The sequence below is a fragment of the Astyanax mexicanus genome, chromosome 7 (genome assembly GCF_023375975.1).
Source record: "Astyanax mexicanus isolate ESR-SI-001 chromosome 7, AstMex3_surface, whole genome shotgun sequence".
Classification (NCBI taxonomy): Eukaryota; Metazoa; Chordata; class Actinopteri; order Characiformes; family Acestrorhamphidae; genus Astyanax; species Astyanax mexicanus.
Genome location: NC_064414.1, coordinates 44,282,946 through 44,301,050, shown reverse-complemented (window position 1 = coordinate 44,301,050; position 18,105 = coordinate 44,282,946). Strand labels below are relative to the sequence as shown.

At 36.9% G+C, this 18,105-nt stretch overlaps 2 protein-coding genes across 2 annotated transcripts; both read right to left on the bottom strand.

Annotated features, from left to right (window-relative positions):
• Positions 1-113: 113 nt before the first annotated feature.
• timm10 (translocase of inner mitochondrial membrane 10 homolog (yeast)) lies at positions 114-3,948 on the bottom strand. Its single transcript, XM_007256055.4, has 2 exons — positions 3,725-3,948; positions 114-873 (listed from the first exon to the last, which is right to left on the bottom strand). Exons 1-2 carry the CDS (start codon positions 3,793-3,795, stop codon positions 678-680), a joined length of 267 nt encoding a protein of 88 aa, XP_007256117.2. The 5' UTR covers positions 3,796-3,948; the 3' UTR covers positions 114-677.
• A 122-nt stretch (positions 3,949-4,070) lies between these two features.
• LOC111195959 (uncharacterized) lies at positions 4,071-15,794 on the bottom strand. Its single transcript, XM_022684536.2, has 6 exons — positions 15,535-15,794; positions 13,535-13,645; positions 11,768-12,714; positions 10,210-10,696; positions 6,985-9,423; positions 4,071-5,680 (listed from the first exon to the last, which is right to left on the bottom strand). The coding sequence occupies exons 2-6, from the start codon at positions 13,635-13,637 to the stop codon at positions 5,385-5,387; spliced, it is 4,272 nt and encodes a 1,423-aa protein (XP_022540257.2). The 5' UTR covers positions 13,638-13,645; positions 15,535-15,794; the 3' UTR covers positions 4,071-5,384.
• Positions 15,795-18,105: the final 2,311 nt, after the last annotated feature.

Below are 18,105 nucleotides of genomic sequence, written 5' to 3'. Positions count from 1 at the left end.
ACTTTAGTCCTTCAGATACTTAAAGTATTTTCAGGATGTGTTCAGCCAGCATGTCAGCACAGATCTGTAATCTATATATGGCACAAAAATAACATTCAATCACGAGAAAAATTAACACATAACATTTATTTAAATTTAGTTGTGCAACAAAGGTAAGTTTTTTTTTTCCAAATGACATGAATACAATAAAACGTTCCACACATGTAGTTTGTCAGTATGCACATTTAAGTATGTTTTGACAAAATATAAAAAAAGACAAACAAAAAAAAAGTTCCAACCGACAACCAACACAAAAAGAACATGTATCACTCATAAGGAACCTGGTCCACACACGTCTGGGCTTAGAGACAAAACTCAAACCTAAAGGATGAGCATGTAAACCAGCAATGACCATCACAACTTCTCTGGGCTTCCAAATCCAATGAAGACTCTGCATTTTCACAATAACTGGGTGCCGTTAAACAACTCAAATATAAAACATCCATTTTAACATCCACCACCCCTCAAACTTCGCAGACAGACTCAATTCAATACTGATGAGGTGAAATGTTGAAATCTTGCCACATCCATAATCATAATCTATTAATTTGCACGTCCTTAATAACCCACTCTTCCCGCAGGCCGTCTTCACAGTTTAGCCCAGGCCCCAAGTTGCTCTGTAGGAGTCCATGTGAGGTTTATCCAGTTCCAGTAGCTGCTTTCCTCATCATCTCCTCGTCTTGTACTGACAGCTCTGTGAGTTTGCGGCCCAGTCTCTCATGCAAGTCCAGGTACTTGGCTACACAACGATCCAGACACACCGCCTCGCCTTTCGAAAGTTCTGCTTCCTTGTAGTGAGGGGGGACACACTTTCTGTGACAGGCATTGGTCATGCTGCAGAAGGAATAGGAGAAAGCTTAAATACACAGTTCCCACTTCAACAAAAAAATTGTAAGCAATGTATTTAATATCTGGCTTAAATAAATACAGCTAATGACAGTAAAGTATGTAATCTCTGCTAGAAAGCAACAATAAAACATTAGGAAGGTGTATTATTTAGTGCAACAGATCCTAAATATAGAGAAAATATTTAAGAATCTCAAATGTAAAAAATGATTTCCACTGTGTATTCATAAACACACAGGAAAATAAATACCAGAATTTTCCACTGACATACACAATATGCTCATATAAGCATGATTACTAATATCAGAACTCCAAACAAATGCCTTCAAAAGTAAATTTTCATGACCATCCACTCTTTAAAACATCAGTACAGACATGGAAAAATTTAAATAAATAAAAAATCCATGTCAAAACTGATTATAGTAGGCCTATATTTTTCCTTAAAAAAAACAAACTTTGAAACATGACATTTTACTAGCTGAATAACATTTCTGCATATTTAGTATGTCAATGCCTTATGATTTACTGATTAGCTCACAATTGACTTTTTAAAATTTTTCTAGGTATTTTAATTTTTCCAAAACTTATCCAGGCCTGGAAATTTCTATGTTCAAATTCCATGACTTTTCCAAGTTTGTTATGACCGTACGAACCCTGTATACAGGGTTTAATTAAAAAAGAAAAGAAAAAGAAAAGTAGAATTAGTTCTGTTAAAGCCCACACAAACTGAAAATTTGGATTTGCAATTAGTGTATTTAAGTTTTAATCTGGCAGTACTGTTAGTTATTTTTGCAGTATGTGAAAAACATTTACGAATTCTAACAATAGTTTTGCCATTTTGCCCATCTGACTTTAAAATATACTCTTCTAAGGGTCATCTATCTCGTTTATGTAAATAAGCAACAAGGACCAAATATTAAAATCCTTACATTCATTCCTGAAGCCATGTGATCCATAACAGCCCGAGGGATTCAATTTTTTTTTGTACCACAGAAAGATCAATACATGCCGCTATCACCGTTTAAACAGTGGTGTCACGGCAACTATTTGTGATCAGATACCAGCCATGAGAATACATGATGCATTCAAAGGGAAAGGACATCTACAATAATCTACAATCTACAAGACTGTCAAATAGGAATGTTCCTCAGCTAATATCCTACTGAACAGACTTAACTCTGAATTTAAGTTCTGTTTAAATCTGACAGAGAAAGGCTTTGAACAGTTCCCAATCTGCCGATATATACTCTGCTGGTATCAGCAAACCATTTCCATTCAGACCTTCTGTAGCAGGCCCAGAGCTTCTTGAACACATAGCGAAATTAACTCTGGATTCTGGATCTGTCCTCCTGTTTGTTTTGTAAACATCCACCTTTAAAATGTTAGGACTACCCTTGTGAAAATGAAGTATACTTAAGAGTATTAAAAGTATGTTTAAATTAGGTAAAGAATACTAAAAGTGCATTTTCAATTTAATATACTTTATGAAAATACACATTAAATAAACATTCTCTGTATTTCCATAATTAATATATAGTGGCATTAAATACTGCTCAAAGTGCATTTTAGTGTGTTTTTCCCCCCAGTACTATTAAGGTGTACACAATATGGGCATCAATAAGCAAAGTAGTACATTTATAATATACTTCAAGTGTATTAAAAACAAATACCTAAATCTACTTAGGTTTGCAGAAGTTGTACGAAAAAAACACTCAAATACAAAATGTAATGCTTTTATGTTGTGTTTAAATATAGCTTACCTTTAATTACAACTGAAATATACTCAAGTTACTACAAGTACTATTGCCAAAGTAGCACATTTAATATGCATTTAAGTACATACTTTAATTTTAGTATGTTTTTTCCAAGTTAAGTATACTTTTAAAATATATATACTTAATTCACTTGCAGTTCTGTGATGTATTTAGATGGTGATTTAAACTCTTAATGCCAAAGCGTATACTCAAAACGTGTAGAGTGGGTATGTAGAAAACTCGTGGCTGTCCTGCTCAAATTTACCATCATTGTACCTAATTGACTAACAATTTAAATCTGGAGTGTCTGAGCAAGGAAACCACTGAGTTATGCTGGATGTCACCCTTTAGTACCTGTAAGTAAGTGGGGGGCTAATTACCCTTGAGGTAAAGAATGCTTTTCTTTTAGGGGTGACCTGACTCGTGAAGAATCATTGTTGCATCATTGAGGAGGACACACTGAAGGAGAAGGAGGTCACGGACCTTGACACTATTGGAAACGTTTGGGCTGCTCATTTACTGTATTTTACCATGGGAAAATCAATTACAAGATATATTTATAAAACTCTACAATCATTCTGCTATTAGCTGCAGAGTGGCTGCAGTTCCTTAGTGATAAAAGAGGAGGAGCAGCAAGGAATCTTCAGAAGGTATTGGGTTAGAATTATTATTAGAATCCCCCATTCAAACTAACAAGATTACACTAAGCTACCATGCCAAATGGCTGGTGGTCTATAATAGAAATGTTTATCATCAGTGTTTACCAGAAGAACAAGTTATGTAGAAACTAAAATATTCTACAGTCTAAATACTAGTCAGCTTGCTTTAACAGCTAGCAATGCATTTAAACAGTAAAACAAAAGTATATCAATGTGCTGCACCGTTTAAAAATGTGAATATTAAAAAAAAATGTTATGTATGCAAAGGAAACAAAGTTAGAAAAATCAAGATTATGGTTAATAAAGAGAGGAATACAGAGAAGAGCCGAACCCCCGGACTCAATCAAATGATTCAGTGGCTAAACCCCATGCTAGGCAGGGTAACAAAGCAAGCTAAGCTAGTAAAGTACAGGCTGTTCATATTACCGGTTATACATGTCTGCCATCATCTCCACCTCCAGCTCCGCCGCCAGCTGCTGTGCCTTCATGGGGTCCATCTCTGTAGCTGGGGTCTCCGGCTTCTCCTCCACCGTGGACTCTCCGCTTCTCACAGAACCGACAGCGCGTTTAACCTTCAGAGCCGGAGAGCTGCACACGTGGGGCCGCCCAGCTCTCACACTGCTTCCTGGGTCAACATGGCTCCCTCTGATTCACTGCAGTTACCACTCTGAACCGACTGATGTCAGTGTTGTGCAATAAGGTTTTTTTATTTATTATTTTTTAAATATGCCCTTTAAACCCCTTAACAGGCCTTGCCTCGTAAGTTGATAAAAAAAAAACATTTTTTTGTAGAAAAATAACTTATTTACATTCTGAAAAATTGCACAGGACACTTGGAGAATCTGCCTGTTTTCACTCTAATGTTCCTTATGAAACATGAAAGCTTTTTATGTAATGTTTAAATAGAAACACTCAGGATTTAGTGGCGTAATGTAAGGAAGACAATTGATAAAAAAAAATCCTGGCCTGTTAAGAGGTTAAACAACTGTGCAAACATGCATGTGCTCTTTCTGACTCTGGCTGCTGATAGCAAAAATACTCTGGGATTCAAATGGGCAATTCCGTAACATTTTTTAATCTTTCCCAAACATTATATAGCCTTTTTGAAAGAAACAAACAACCAAAAAAATATAAATAAAATTAAATTAATAAACTATAAAAATAAAAAGAGAAATCACAGTATTTTGTGGCCCAGTAAAATACACATCCCTGTTGAAAAATCCAGCTCAATCAGGTTCTGATAAATTTGAGATTTATCAGCTGGTCTTTAAGATGCTCAATTTGCAAATCTGCAGTCATCCTGCTTGCCATCAGCAGCCGGAGTCAAAGAGAGCACAACTGGCTATGCTCTCCCCCCTTTATCACTACCATGATGATGTCGGTCAGCAGCACAGGTGTCTGTTAGCTGATGTATCTATCAGAGCTGGGTTGCTGTATGTCCACAGAGCGATGGGAGCATTACTAGGGACAGTGGTAGTCCTTAAGAGTTTAGAATTAGAAGAAAAAAAAAGTTGAACCAGCTTTTGACCAGCATAGTGGATGTTAGATATGGCTTTCAACATTATTTACTTTTATTTATTTATTTATTTTTCCATTCTTACCCCCTTTTCTGCCCAATTTCCATGGCTAATTGTGCTCTCTCAGACTCTGGCTACTGATGGCAAGCAGCATAGTTCTTTTAATTATGGTAGTAGACCAGTTGGTCAGAATGATCTGGTTTGTAGACCAGCTAATCCATTGAAACCAACAAAACTGGTCAGAATTAACCAGCTTAACCAGATGAACAAGCTTGTTATGGTAATGCTGTTTTTTTCAGCAGGGAAATCTCTGAACATCACTAATCAAACCAACATTGCCAGCTTTTACCTTCATATTTATACATATTTACATATTTACAGAATCACAAACAATAAAATAACTGAACAATACCGCAACAACAACGAAAAAAATACGAACCATTGGATATTAATCAAACACTGATTAACTGGTGAAGCCTTTAACATTATAGATTCAATTTAGACTCACTTTTGCTGAAAACTCAAGATGATTCCTTCTCGCAAACATCAGGATGAGTTCAGTTTGTGTCCTATCCAGTCACATCAACATCTTCCTCTTCCTCTGACTTCAGTTCCTCATCTGTCAGAACAGTCATGCTTTCTTGATTTGTTAAAGAATTTGCCAAAATAACAGGAGGAGAGCTTGAGAGGTCATCCACAACTACCTCCTCCTCCTCCTCATCATCATCATCATCATCCCCACACTTCTGGCCCTCTGTCTCAATGTTGCATCCATGTTTAACTGCAAGTGTTGAGGAATCCATGCTGAGATAAGACTTCTCTTCTTTGTTGGCTGTGATTGCTGGTAATCCTGTATGCATTAAAGCTGCGACATAAAAACATGAATAAAAAACATCAAAGATAATTATTACTTAATGAAATTTAAATAAATCTTAGTAGTGTGGCCTTCACGCCAAAAGTGTTATCCGATCAATCTTTTTCTGTAAGAGTTACCTTAGCTGGCGAAAACGCCATAAACTTGGAGAAAGTCTGTTCCAAGATTGCTATCTACAAAAACACAGTAACATCGCTGCATTGCCAACGATCTGTTGGAGGTTAATTCTCTTCTGATGTTTGATAAGATTTGTTGTCCAAAACCAACAGTGAGCCAAGGTTTTAAAACAATAGCTTTGTCAAAATAGGAAATGATTTTCGCTTTCATATCTACTAGGTGTTTGATATGTTCTTCTTAAGATAAAACACCAAACAATCATATCCAACAGGGGCCACATTCCTCAGACATTACTTCAAAAGTAAAGTATTCTGTATGTAACAAAATAATGTCACAGTAATGCATTCAAATACATGATATATGTCTCCTCCTTCAGAGCTGTACATACATTTGTACTTGCCATTTTTCTCATACAGACAGAATTCTCAAGGCGATTCAATAAATAAAGGCTACATTTCACAGGTATCTGGGTATTTCCCTCTCTCCATTTTTTTAAATATTTCCGTCCACATAGAGGAAAAAACACTTCCATGCTAGCCCTATATGGGGTACCTTATACCTTATAAAGAAAGATTATGTATTCTAAATTCAAACAGAACGTCATTTAATTGTAATAGAACACCACTTATCTTTATTCATTTTGAAATTTAGGGCTATCTACCGTACATTTAGACATTGTGGTTTTAACTTATGTAGTTCAGTATGTAAGGAGGGAGGAGGTATTTAAGATTCAGCCAAAAGCAGGTATGCATTATGATTGCATAACATAACATTGCATTGCTTTATAAAAACAAAGTGTGCATGTTGCAGTTGTAGTAAAGCTCGCTCTCTGAAAAAACCCATGACTGTGTCCCAAACCATACACTTTTATATTTCATATAATACATTACTAAACACATCTGTAATAGAAGTGCAATATTTGTACTAGTTAGTGTGGTAGTGTGCATTTATGGACACTACCATTCCTGTTTTTGGTTTGAATTGCCATCTTTACAGGTCCAGATAGGTTACGCAAATATGGTGAATTTCCATCATTAATGACATCCATTGCATTGACAACTCACTCACTTATGTTCTGTTCTCTACAATGTGTCCTTTCTCAGAATGGCTTGCGTATCTAACCTCTGCATAATAATAATACAAAATAAAGTCCATAATGTAATTTAAAATTCACTTACTACTGTAATCTTCATCTGATGAGATATGCAGAACTTCAGTCCTTATGAGCAGTGGCCCCCTTAGTGCCGCCTCATGAGAAACAGACTCTCCATTACTCTTCCCGACACTAGATTGACTTTTCTCCAGCTCAATCTCAGTCTTGCCACCGTAGCAGGCAGAAGTAGCTGCCTCATCTCCATGACCTGCTGCTGCAACCAGAGCACTCACTTCCATCACCTCTATGTCAACATCACTTCCCTCAACTTCATGTTCTTCATTCTGTATACGGATTTCCTTTACAAGGGCTCCCATTTCTTCGTTTGATTCTACTTGCTGCTTTTTGCAATCCTGGTTGAAGTCTTGGTGATTCTGGGCATCTTTTTTTAAAGGGATATCATCAGTCTGGTCTGAGGTCCTCTCAGTGTCTTCTAGACATTTTTTAGCTGTTTCACTGTGAAGGTCATCTGTTTTGCTGGAGTTAATATCAAAATTCCCTGCTAACAGAACAGTAGGCAAATCAGAATCGAGATTACAATTCACATCAACAGTCCTGAGATCGACAGAACAAGAACCATTAAGGGAGTTTATAGATTCAGACACTGTATCAATTAGGTTTTTATCCATTTCCTTTCCGAAGTTTTCATCAACCAAGCATCCCTTTCCCTTTTTGGTTGTTGTCAACTGCTCACTGTTGTTTTCAGACTCCACATTCTTGTCGTTTTCACTTTGGTCCATATCCATCTTTCCTTTATTGATCATCTTCTCTATCTTGCCTTTTTCAGTTGAATCATTCACTTCTTTTTCACTGATCACCAACTTTCTTCCTCTAATGTGATCCTGGTCTATAAGTGTTCTAAACTTTTTAACGATGTGAGGCAGTGGTGGGCCAATGCCTCTTTTCCTTTCAGCTATCTGAGCAATCTCCGCATTCATGGACCTTGACTGTAGCTTCTGATCAATGGAAGGTAAACTCCCGGCAATAGTGCTTCCAACAGTAAAAATAGTCTGGTGGAAAACCTGATCAACAATACCTTTTCTTTTAGTGTGACTAGCATGCCTGGTGGATTTTTTTTGTTCTTTCTTCTTCAAATTCACATCAGAAATAGCTTTTGAAAGTATTTTTGCTTTTGGTGCCTCTTTTTCTTTATGCTTTTGGTTTACCTGGCTTCCTGTTGTTTGCGAATCTTGGTGCACAGATGTGTTGTCTTGCAACTCTACAGGGTCTTTTTCTTTTTTAGGATGTCTTCTATGTCCACGTTTTACCATAACAGAATCTTTTTTACCCACAGCTTCGGTGCATTCTACTTGATCTTTACTTTTGCAAGACTGGTTTGTCTGCAAGTTTGTTACCTTCTTCTTGGACTGTTGATCGGTCTGATCTCTTCTGACTGTCTTACCAGGTCTGAGCCAATATGTCTTCTCAGTACAAGAGTAATCACTGCATTTTGTAGATTTGATGCCAACAACAGATTCTCTACTTGTACTGCATTCTGTCACAACCTTAACTGATTTAGTGTTATCTCCACTTGAGTTACAATCCAGCATCATACGTTTTTTCTTATTTGGCTCATCAAGAGAAACATCAATGCTGGACCTTTTGGTAGATCTGCTCTTATTGAGGCTTGGTGTAATTACCTGTTCCAGTCGTCTATCATTGGTATCTTTGATGCAACCTTGACATGACCTCAAACTGCGTGTACTTCGACCAGACACTGATGCAGTTTTTGGTTTTATACATGGAGGAGTCAATGGGTTCTGATGGCCAGTTTTGTCAGGGAGTGTTTCTGTCTGGGGAGAAGAAATCAGGTGCATTGAAACTGGTCTCAAGAGGACAGTACAGGCCAGTTTTGTATGTTTCTGGCGATCACCATCAGTGACTACGTCTTCTGATGCAAGAGGTGAAAGACATCTTGGCAGTCTCATCTCACTTAAATCTATCCCATTATTGTCAGCAATGGAACTGGAACCATGAATAGAGCCTGATATTTGCTTGACCAATTCTTGGTGTATAACATTAGATGAGTCCTTAGTAAGTCTTTTAGAATCCCTCAGAGATGCACCTTCAGATTGTTGTTTTACTGCAGCTGAATTTATTGAGCCACTAGTGGTTTGTACAACTGCATTAAGTCTGGCTAAATCACTGTGTGTTGCACTTCTTGTGTCTGTTCCTGAAGACTGCATGTTCTCTTCTTCAGTGGTTTCATTGGTCCTGGTTTGTTTCGCTGAATGCACACAATCATTTGCAGTCCAAAGAAGATGATCCAACGCATTCTTTAACTCCACTACATTTTCTTGTGGTAGCTCAAGACCTCCAGTACTAAAGGGAAGGCTGGACATCAATGATGCGTCAGCATCTTTAGTAACAGCAAATGATGTTGGATGACTTGCCTCTGAGGTCACGTTCCTAAGATCCACTGTTTCACATCTGAATTGGTTCTTAGAACCAGGACACTCAGACCCTACACAAGAGGAGGCATGGTCACAAGATATGTTACCATATGGTTTGTCAAGACTCACAAAATGCAATCAATCCACTAACTCACTTGGACTCTCCTCTATCACTTACAATGCTCCTGATACTAGGAGGTGCAATCACCTTTTCCAATCTGCTACCAATGCATCACTCTGCAGGCAACAAGCTTGGAGGAAAGCTCCAGATCCCAATACATCGGCTTTTAGGTTAATCAAGCTTCTGTGTATTATCTGAACTCGTCAGATGTCAAAAGCAAAACACAGCATGCCAATTATGCTGAATTGCTTATATCTTACAGTTTAAGGATAAAACTTTGATTCTGCATGTACTGCCACACCTGTAGCATGTGTACAGCATTATACATTCACAGTGAGGAATGTGAGACACACTGTGGATTGACTGTGAATGAGGATCTTGAGAAAAATTATGCACAGGTGGTGAGGAATAATTGTTGTAGTCCACTGTTTTCTCACATGAGCCAGACAATTAAAGGTGTTGATTAACTGGAAATAAAATTTCAGGAACTGAAATCTTAGAACTGAGTTCTTTTTTATCCATATAATCAATTTTCCATTGTTTTATACATTGATGTGAAAAGTGCCATTCGTTTCAATGTTGTGTCCACTGATATTTAAAAAACCTATAAAAGCTATAGAATGCTGCCCTGACATACTGAGTGTGTGTGTGGGGTCTCCTGCATTGAATGTGGATGTGATTCTGACCAAAGTCGCTTGTCTGTTTGCATAATAACAATAACATAATGCTATTTTACCTGCTTCTCCTTGTGCAGAGCAACCTAAGGAAGGTGGGATCTTGACAACATCAGGTCCATCAGCTCCTAAATCTCCTCCATCCACACACAGGCAGGGTACAGCATCAGTACCAAGAGACTCACCCTGCCCTACTTTCAGATCCAAATGTAGTTTAGATGGTGCACATTTGTCACTCAGGTGGTGCATGTCGCTTTTCCTGTCCATTGGCCCAGAGGGCAAAATGTTCAGACCCATCATAACCATATCCTCCATCAACCTCGCAATATGCTCATCCGACTCTTCGGCTGGAGGCACACCTGGCGATAGGGGTGCTATTTGTAAAGGAGAAGAGGGAGGATTTCTAACAGGGGTATGCGGAGGAGATAAAGTCAAGTCTGAGGGTGGGGTAAGCGTTACAGTGCCAAGAGGCAGGGGAGGATTTGGGGGAGAAGGGCTTTGGGGTACCCCAGGACCATTCATCTGGGGCTGTGAGCAGGTGGCACCATTCTGAGGGAAGATGAAAAATGAGTAAATGTTCACCAAGCAAATGATACATCAGGTGGCCTAAGAACTATAAAGGTTTTACAGAATTAGCAATATCAGGAAAGATCCCACTGAGTTCCACTGATCCATAGATCAATGCTGGATGCATTTTTACACCTCTAAAGGCCGTTTTCTTTACACCTATAAAGAAAACGGCCTTTTTCAAAATATTCCTACTCATCTTGCAATATTTCACCACCTGTTTAGTTTTTGTTATATTCAGTTCCCCAAGACCAAGTCCTGTAGAAAGGTATTGTTAAAACAATTGGACTTTCTACAGCAGGTAAACATAAAATGCCACCATTTCTAATACCAGGCATGAGCTATCATGTATGTAAGTAATGAACTGTATATCAAATTGGACACTTTTCTAAAAATATTTTGTTTCTTGTTGATGTTTATATTGTATATGGAAACGAATAAAGGATATAACGTTTATTTGCACATCTTTATCAGCAATAGTTGCAAAATAAAGTAGTTGAAAATTGAACAAAACTTAACAAGATTTCTGGAAAGACAATCTCTGGAATCTGGAAACAAGTATAAAATGTGCATTTGCACATCTGTATCAGCAATAGGTACAACGTAAAAAAGTAGTTTGAAAATGGACAAAATTCTTAAGACATTCAAGAATTACACTAAATAAGAATGAAATGGAATTTTCTTTTTTAAATATTACACTATTGAGACCATCATACCTGAAAATTCACCAATGCCAAAAAAGAAACTTCAGAAGAACATCAGAAGTATAGTAGTAAAACTACATGTATAAAAATCTGTTTAATATATGGCCATAATAAATACACATGTGCACTGATCAGCCATAACAAATAAAACATTCTTGTATCTAAATGTAGCGCCCATTATTTCAGCTTCATTTACTAGTGGAAATGAAGAGGTGGTTTTAACGCTGTGACTGATGCATGTGCAGCCACTACCATCAGTTACTGGAATCTGTAGATCCCAAAAAGCCCTCTTTTAGGTAAACTGCTCCACATTAAGTAACTATTTAAAACATACAGGAGAAGCTTGTACCTTAGTGTAACTGCGTGTCTTTCTTGGGCTGGCCGGACACGTCACTGAGGCAGAGGAACCATCGGCCGCGCTCTCTTCTTGGACACTAATGATCTCCCACAGTGTCCCTCTTCTCCTCTTCAGTTTAATCTTCAGTGAGATGTGTGCATCAACCTGCTGTTTGAATGTAGTAGTATGAAGTTTTTGAACTAGTTTACGAAAATCTTTCCCGCCAGCTTTTTTAATGCTCTTCAACACGCTGGAGTTCAGTTCCGGCTGGACGCCTTTGACATTTAGCTTTGATCTGTGATGGACTGTCTTCAATTGATCTGTTTTCTCAGAAACATTTCCTGTTTTATTCTCTCTTTGTATTGGTTGGCAGCACTTGGAGTTGAGGAGAACTGCTGCTTCACTGAGACTGGAGGAAGCGGTAGCGTCCTTCATGCAGTTTACTCCAGGAGCTGAAGTACTGGCGTTCTCATCACTAGGCACAAAACTCAATTCACCAGACAGGCCTACAGAGCTTGGTGCAGTGCATATATCTGTAAAGTGAGCTTCAGGACTGTCTGTTTGACTCTCTGAATGGATTAAGCACCGTCTATCTGACTGGATCTGTACACTTGCATCTCTTTTTCTCTCTTCTGCATTTTCTGTTTGCATTCCAATCTCCCGCTTCCTCATCGCTTTGTCCTTCTGCCCCTTCATCAGCTCCTTCAACCCATCTATCAAGGAACTGAAGCCAAGCCTGCGAGCTGTATCAGTCACCTCCTCTAGCTCAACAATTCCCTCCCCTTCCATCTCTCCAGAGTACACGAACCCCACCAGCTTCAGCAGGGAACGGGTCCCCACAGCCTGGACACTGAGCACTCTACTATGCCCTACAGCAAGTGGAGGGGACTTGGTGAGGGCTCTAGAAAACACAGGGCTGAGTGCAGACAACACACAGCTATGTGCAGGAACAGAAACACCTAGAAGTGTAGGAAAATACATAATAAATTAGGAATTAATGGGTAACAATTCTACCAATAATTCTACAATAATTATATAAAATTCAGTACCACTCATAAAGCATTTGGAAATATGCTAAGACAGGTGTTGCTAATTGATTACACTCTTAACCCACTACTTACTAAAAATGTGCTGTATTTGTTGATTGATTGTACTTTTAAATAATGAAACAAATTCTACCATACACAAAACAACAGACATTAAACACTTTAAATCACTGAGGACTAAAACACAATAAAGCACTGATGCTTATTTTTATTGTGGTCCTCCAACACACTCAAGTAGCCCACACAAACATTAACTCAACATTAACTCAAAAATGTAACCAAATACAGAACAAAAATAAATGTATCAAGCTGAACTGCCTTTTAACTCAACCTTTCATTCTAATAGACCCTGTTTTTAACCATTTATCCACAACGTGTAACACAAATCATCCAATCATATTTAATCACATTTCATAGGTTACGAGTGTGTGGTCGATGAAATCAAGTAAATATTTCAGTATTAAATTGTTGTATCATGCATGTCTGTAGCAAATATATTGCAGAGTTTATTGCAGATCTGCCTTTTTTAATGTACTGCATTTTCACTGATAACAAATGATCTGAATAATCCTCATAATAAACACGCAAAAATATACTAGCGATTTGCAATTTGAGCCAATTTTAACATTTTATTTTTAACACAATTTCCACAAATAATAAATTAAGCACAGAACAGCCCTGACAGGAACTGTGTGTCATTTCCCCACATTTCTCACCCCCGTTTCACTCTCACCTTCTGTCTGCAGCAGCGTGTCACAGTGTAAACCACCTTGCTGCTGTTTCTGCAGCTCATGAAGTAGTTGCAGGGCAAATGCTGGCTGTCTGTAAGTCCACATCCTGAGAACTACAAAAACATACAGGTGAATGACCCTTTAATAACCTCTTATATGTTTAGTCTATATAAACTCAACATTACACAAGCAGGGTTTGGTAACAGACATTGAGGGCTGCAGCACTGCATGTTTTTGTTCTACCTCTTTTTACACAGCAGATTTAATCTATCGGCTAATTACCAAGAATAATTAACAAGAGTACTGCGTGCATCTTAACTAATCATCGATGATCAGTCAACAGGAAGTAAAGAAGAGCTTCCAAATAACTGAAAGAAACAACTTTATTAATTAATAGTCTAAACCTCCCTTATGTTCAAGTGATATATAAGCATTAAAAAATACTTATCGCTAACAACAAAACAGGAATATTTTGCGTTGTAGGAGAGTTTTACAATGAACAATATATTTAAACCAGTTGTGAATTTAAGGTAATAGCCATCTACAGTACATAGACAAAAGTTTTGGGACACCTGACAATTCTTTGTTTCATCTTAAATCAAGAGTGTAAAAAAAAAAAGCTTATCATGCTTTTGTTGGAGTAACTGTCTCTACTGTTCAGAAAAGCCTTTCTATTACTTTAGAGAATTGCTGTGAGAATCTGACTGCAATTAGTGGAAAGAATAATGTCTTTAGTTCACCACCTCATCAAAATAGACTTTACTACTGTACTTAAGTACTAAAATGCTGTATCTGTATCTACTGGAGTATTTTTTTATCTCCTACTTCCACTTTTACTTCGCTACATATTTTGGATGAGTTTAAATATAAAAAAATATTAGGAATCATTCCAAGCCCACATTATCACTAAAGCCAGAGCAGAAGATGCTCTACAATGTCACTGGGTTTGATGAAGCTGCTCATCGCTGCACTAATAACACAGTACTGTACTTTTACTTTTATTAGTACTTTAGTACTACATTTTACAATAGCCTACTTCCAAACCTAAGTTTAGTTAAAAAATGTCAAATACTTTAGAATACTCTGGAGCTTAAAGAAGAGCATAAACACTTTTACTTATGTCACTTTTTTAATAGTACGTAAGTACTTTCTTGTACTCAAAGGTACACTTTTTATAATTGTTCCCTCAAACGTACAATATTGGTCTTTTCATGGCCAGGGGGTGTGCCATATTGTAACACACGCAATGACATCGCCAACTTTTTTAAATATCGTGAATGATATTATACCCTGAAATATCGTACTATGTCACCCATCCTTCTTTATCGCATCTGGGTACTACATTTTTGCTGTTTTTAAGAAAAATTCACACTGTGCTCATTTTACATTATATATCTACTACAGGAAGAATATATATGTCAAGTATAATTTATTTTACTTTAATCATTGATATATGGAGATATATGGAGTACATTTTTAGTATCATGACATTCTGGATCATTGACATCTGTTACAAATCTAAAAATAATAATTGTATTTTTTTAAATCATATCGTATGCAATAATACAATTTAATTTTAATTTTTTGCAGTAGTGTATTCTTGAACAAAAAATTGTTCAGTGTTTTGTTGTATCGCAAAGAGTATATTTATCATGAAAATACCATGAAATACCGTGATATTATTTTAGCACTATATCACCCATATTGACTGACAGGCTGCTATTTTAGCCAAACAAACCCTAAGAAATAGCTATTATTTTTTAAATATTGTTTATATTGGTAATATTTACATCACTATGGGGTCAAATTAACCCAGAGCAATTTGAGGATAGCATCAGGGTTAAACACACATTAAAACAGCTTTGTCTGAGGAATATTTAACTAACTTAAGTTACCTTTCCCAAGATAAACAAATAAACGTTAGATAAATAACATTTAGGTTATATATGCAGCCTGAAAATGGTAAATATATCCCGTTTCTGTTCATAATCTCTTTACCTACCATGATATATAAACTCCAGACTGAAGCAGGCAGGTTTAGCTGTTCTGTTTCTGTTAGCTTCGGTTGGTTAAGTAGTTAAATTCGTAGTTAATTAGACAAAATGCCAGACAGCCAGACAGATACTGTGATAACCCAGGAAAACTAACGCTGTTAAACAGCACGTGTCCTACTGTCCTTTCCTCCTCTAAACTCGGTTATTTGCTCAGAAGTGTCTAAAACTCTCTTTTCCTGCCGAGTCAATTAACAGGTGTGTGAATCAGTGGTTGTTTATTTAGTGGTGATTTCCGCTTTAACCCATCAGAGTCTCTGCAGTTATATTGAAACAGCGCCCCCTGTCGCTTATTAAACACACAGCAACCCCCTCTTTCACAACGCTGTAATAATACACTGCTTGACCAATAAAACATCACCACCAAAAAAAAGGTCACACTCTAAAAAAGTTTTGTACCGCCTTTTACACATGCCACAATTTATAAAATGTAAGGTAATTGCAAACCTATTGTTAAGATGCAAAAAAGCAGCAGGGTACATATTTGAATATTATTTCTAGTTCTGGTTGTTTTCCACTGTCAATGGCTTGAACTAAAATGTTTTTGGAACTAAATATACTATATTTTACCTTTTAGACAGTTAAAATGTTGAGGTTTGTTGCAAACATTATCTAACCCTTTTGGTACCTGCATTATGCTGCAGGTCACAAAAAAGGTCACACCCTCTAATATTTTGTTAGACCACCTTTAGCTTTGATTGAGATTAGCTCTCAATTAGCTTCTGCAATGTCACAAGATTTATTTCAGTACAGTGTTGCATTCATTTTTCACCAAGATCTTGCAGCAGCATTGATGATAGTAGAGTCAGATCACTACACAAAGTCTTCTCCAGCACATCCCAGACAGAGATTCTCAATGAGGTTAAGATCTGGACTGTGTGGTAAACAATCCATGTGTGAAAATGATGATCTCATGCTCCCTGAATCACTCTTTCACAATTCCAGCCCCATGAATCCTGACATTGTCATCTAGGAATATGTCTGTGCCATCAGGGAAGAAAAAATCCATTGATGGAATAACCTGTTCTATATTCAGTATATTCAGGTAGTCAGCTGACCTCATTCTTTCAGCACATACTGTTGCTGAACCTAAACCTGTAGACCAACTGCAGCATGAACCCCCACATCATTTACTTAAGACTTTTTTTCCAAAATGTATACCTTTAAAATATATACCTAAGATTTTATATAAATCCTATTACACAGTTATACATTATATGTGTAGGCCTCATGAAATGTATTTTATTTCTAAGAAATCTATCAGACATTCTGAAATGAGAAATGTCACAGGCCTGACACAGTCTGATGTTTCTGTCAGTCTGTTGCACATGTGCAGATTTTTTTTAAACAACAAGCATTAAAAAATAGAATGTTTTTATACTTTAGATTACATTTATCTTTGAGGACAGATCTGCACACTCTTGGTATTTTAATCTCAGTGTCTCCAGGAGAGTCACCTGGAATAGTTTTCTCAGCATCTTGATGGAGGAGTTCCTGGAGGTGCTGAACAATAGTTGCTGCTTTTCCTTCATGCTGTGAAGCTCCAGCTCATCCCAAGACCCACCTTTTCGTTTACGTAATTCCATATGTATCACTTAATTGTTCTGTCTTTAATATTAATCAACAATGCAGAAAATAAATTAAATTAAAGAAAAACATTGAATGAGGTGTCCAGATTTTAGATTAGTACTGTGTATATATAGATTTGTCTTACAAAATAATAAATAAATAAATGAGCAAGAAAAAAACAAAAGATTTTCACAGAAAATGTGATCTGTGGCTTTGGCAACTCCTTTACACAATAGTATGTTATTTAAAACACTGCATTACATCATTACATTTTATGTGTTAAGAATATATTCTCAGGCCTGGATTAATCACCTTTTATTATTTATGATGGCTAAAAACATGTGCCACTCCCACGTTCCAAAAATAACTTCTACTTCTAAACTTATTTTATTATTCTGTTCCACCTTAAATTATGCTGAAGCCAATCCATGACTGCTGCACAATTTAAGGTGGGACAGTAAATTAAAATAAAAAATCTGAAGAAAACTCATGTTTTTTTTTTATTACTGATGCTTTAAAAATAAATGTGCACATTGCCTGTTTATATGCATTATTCATTTTGACAAACCATTTAGATAACTACAAAAAAATTAAATCAGGCCTACACAGAGTAAGCGTGGTTAGTTGGGTATGGTTATTCACATTCTCCATTTTCAGAGAATGTTAGTCAATCACTGTTTTTATTTATTTTTCAGCTATGTTAATTCAGCCACTGAACAGACTCAGATCTAGGTCTTTACCTTATACCTACTTAGTGGCAGAGAAGCAGCAAGGGGATCCAAAGGAGGACATGGCAACCCAAAATATGTTCTAGGCCAAAAGCAAAAGGTGGTAGATTTCTTTTCCAAGAGCACAAATGTCTTATAAATGATACCCAAGTGGAGACACTAAATTCTGTGTTGCACTTCCCCTTTATACACTGTCCTAATCATCTTACCCACCACACTTTCAGG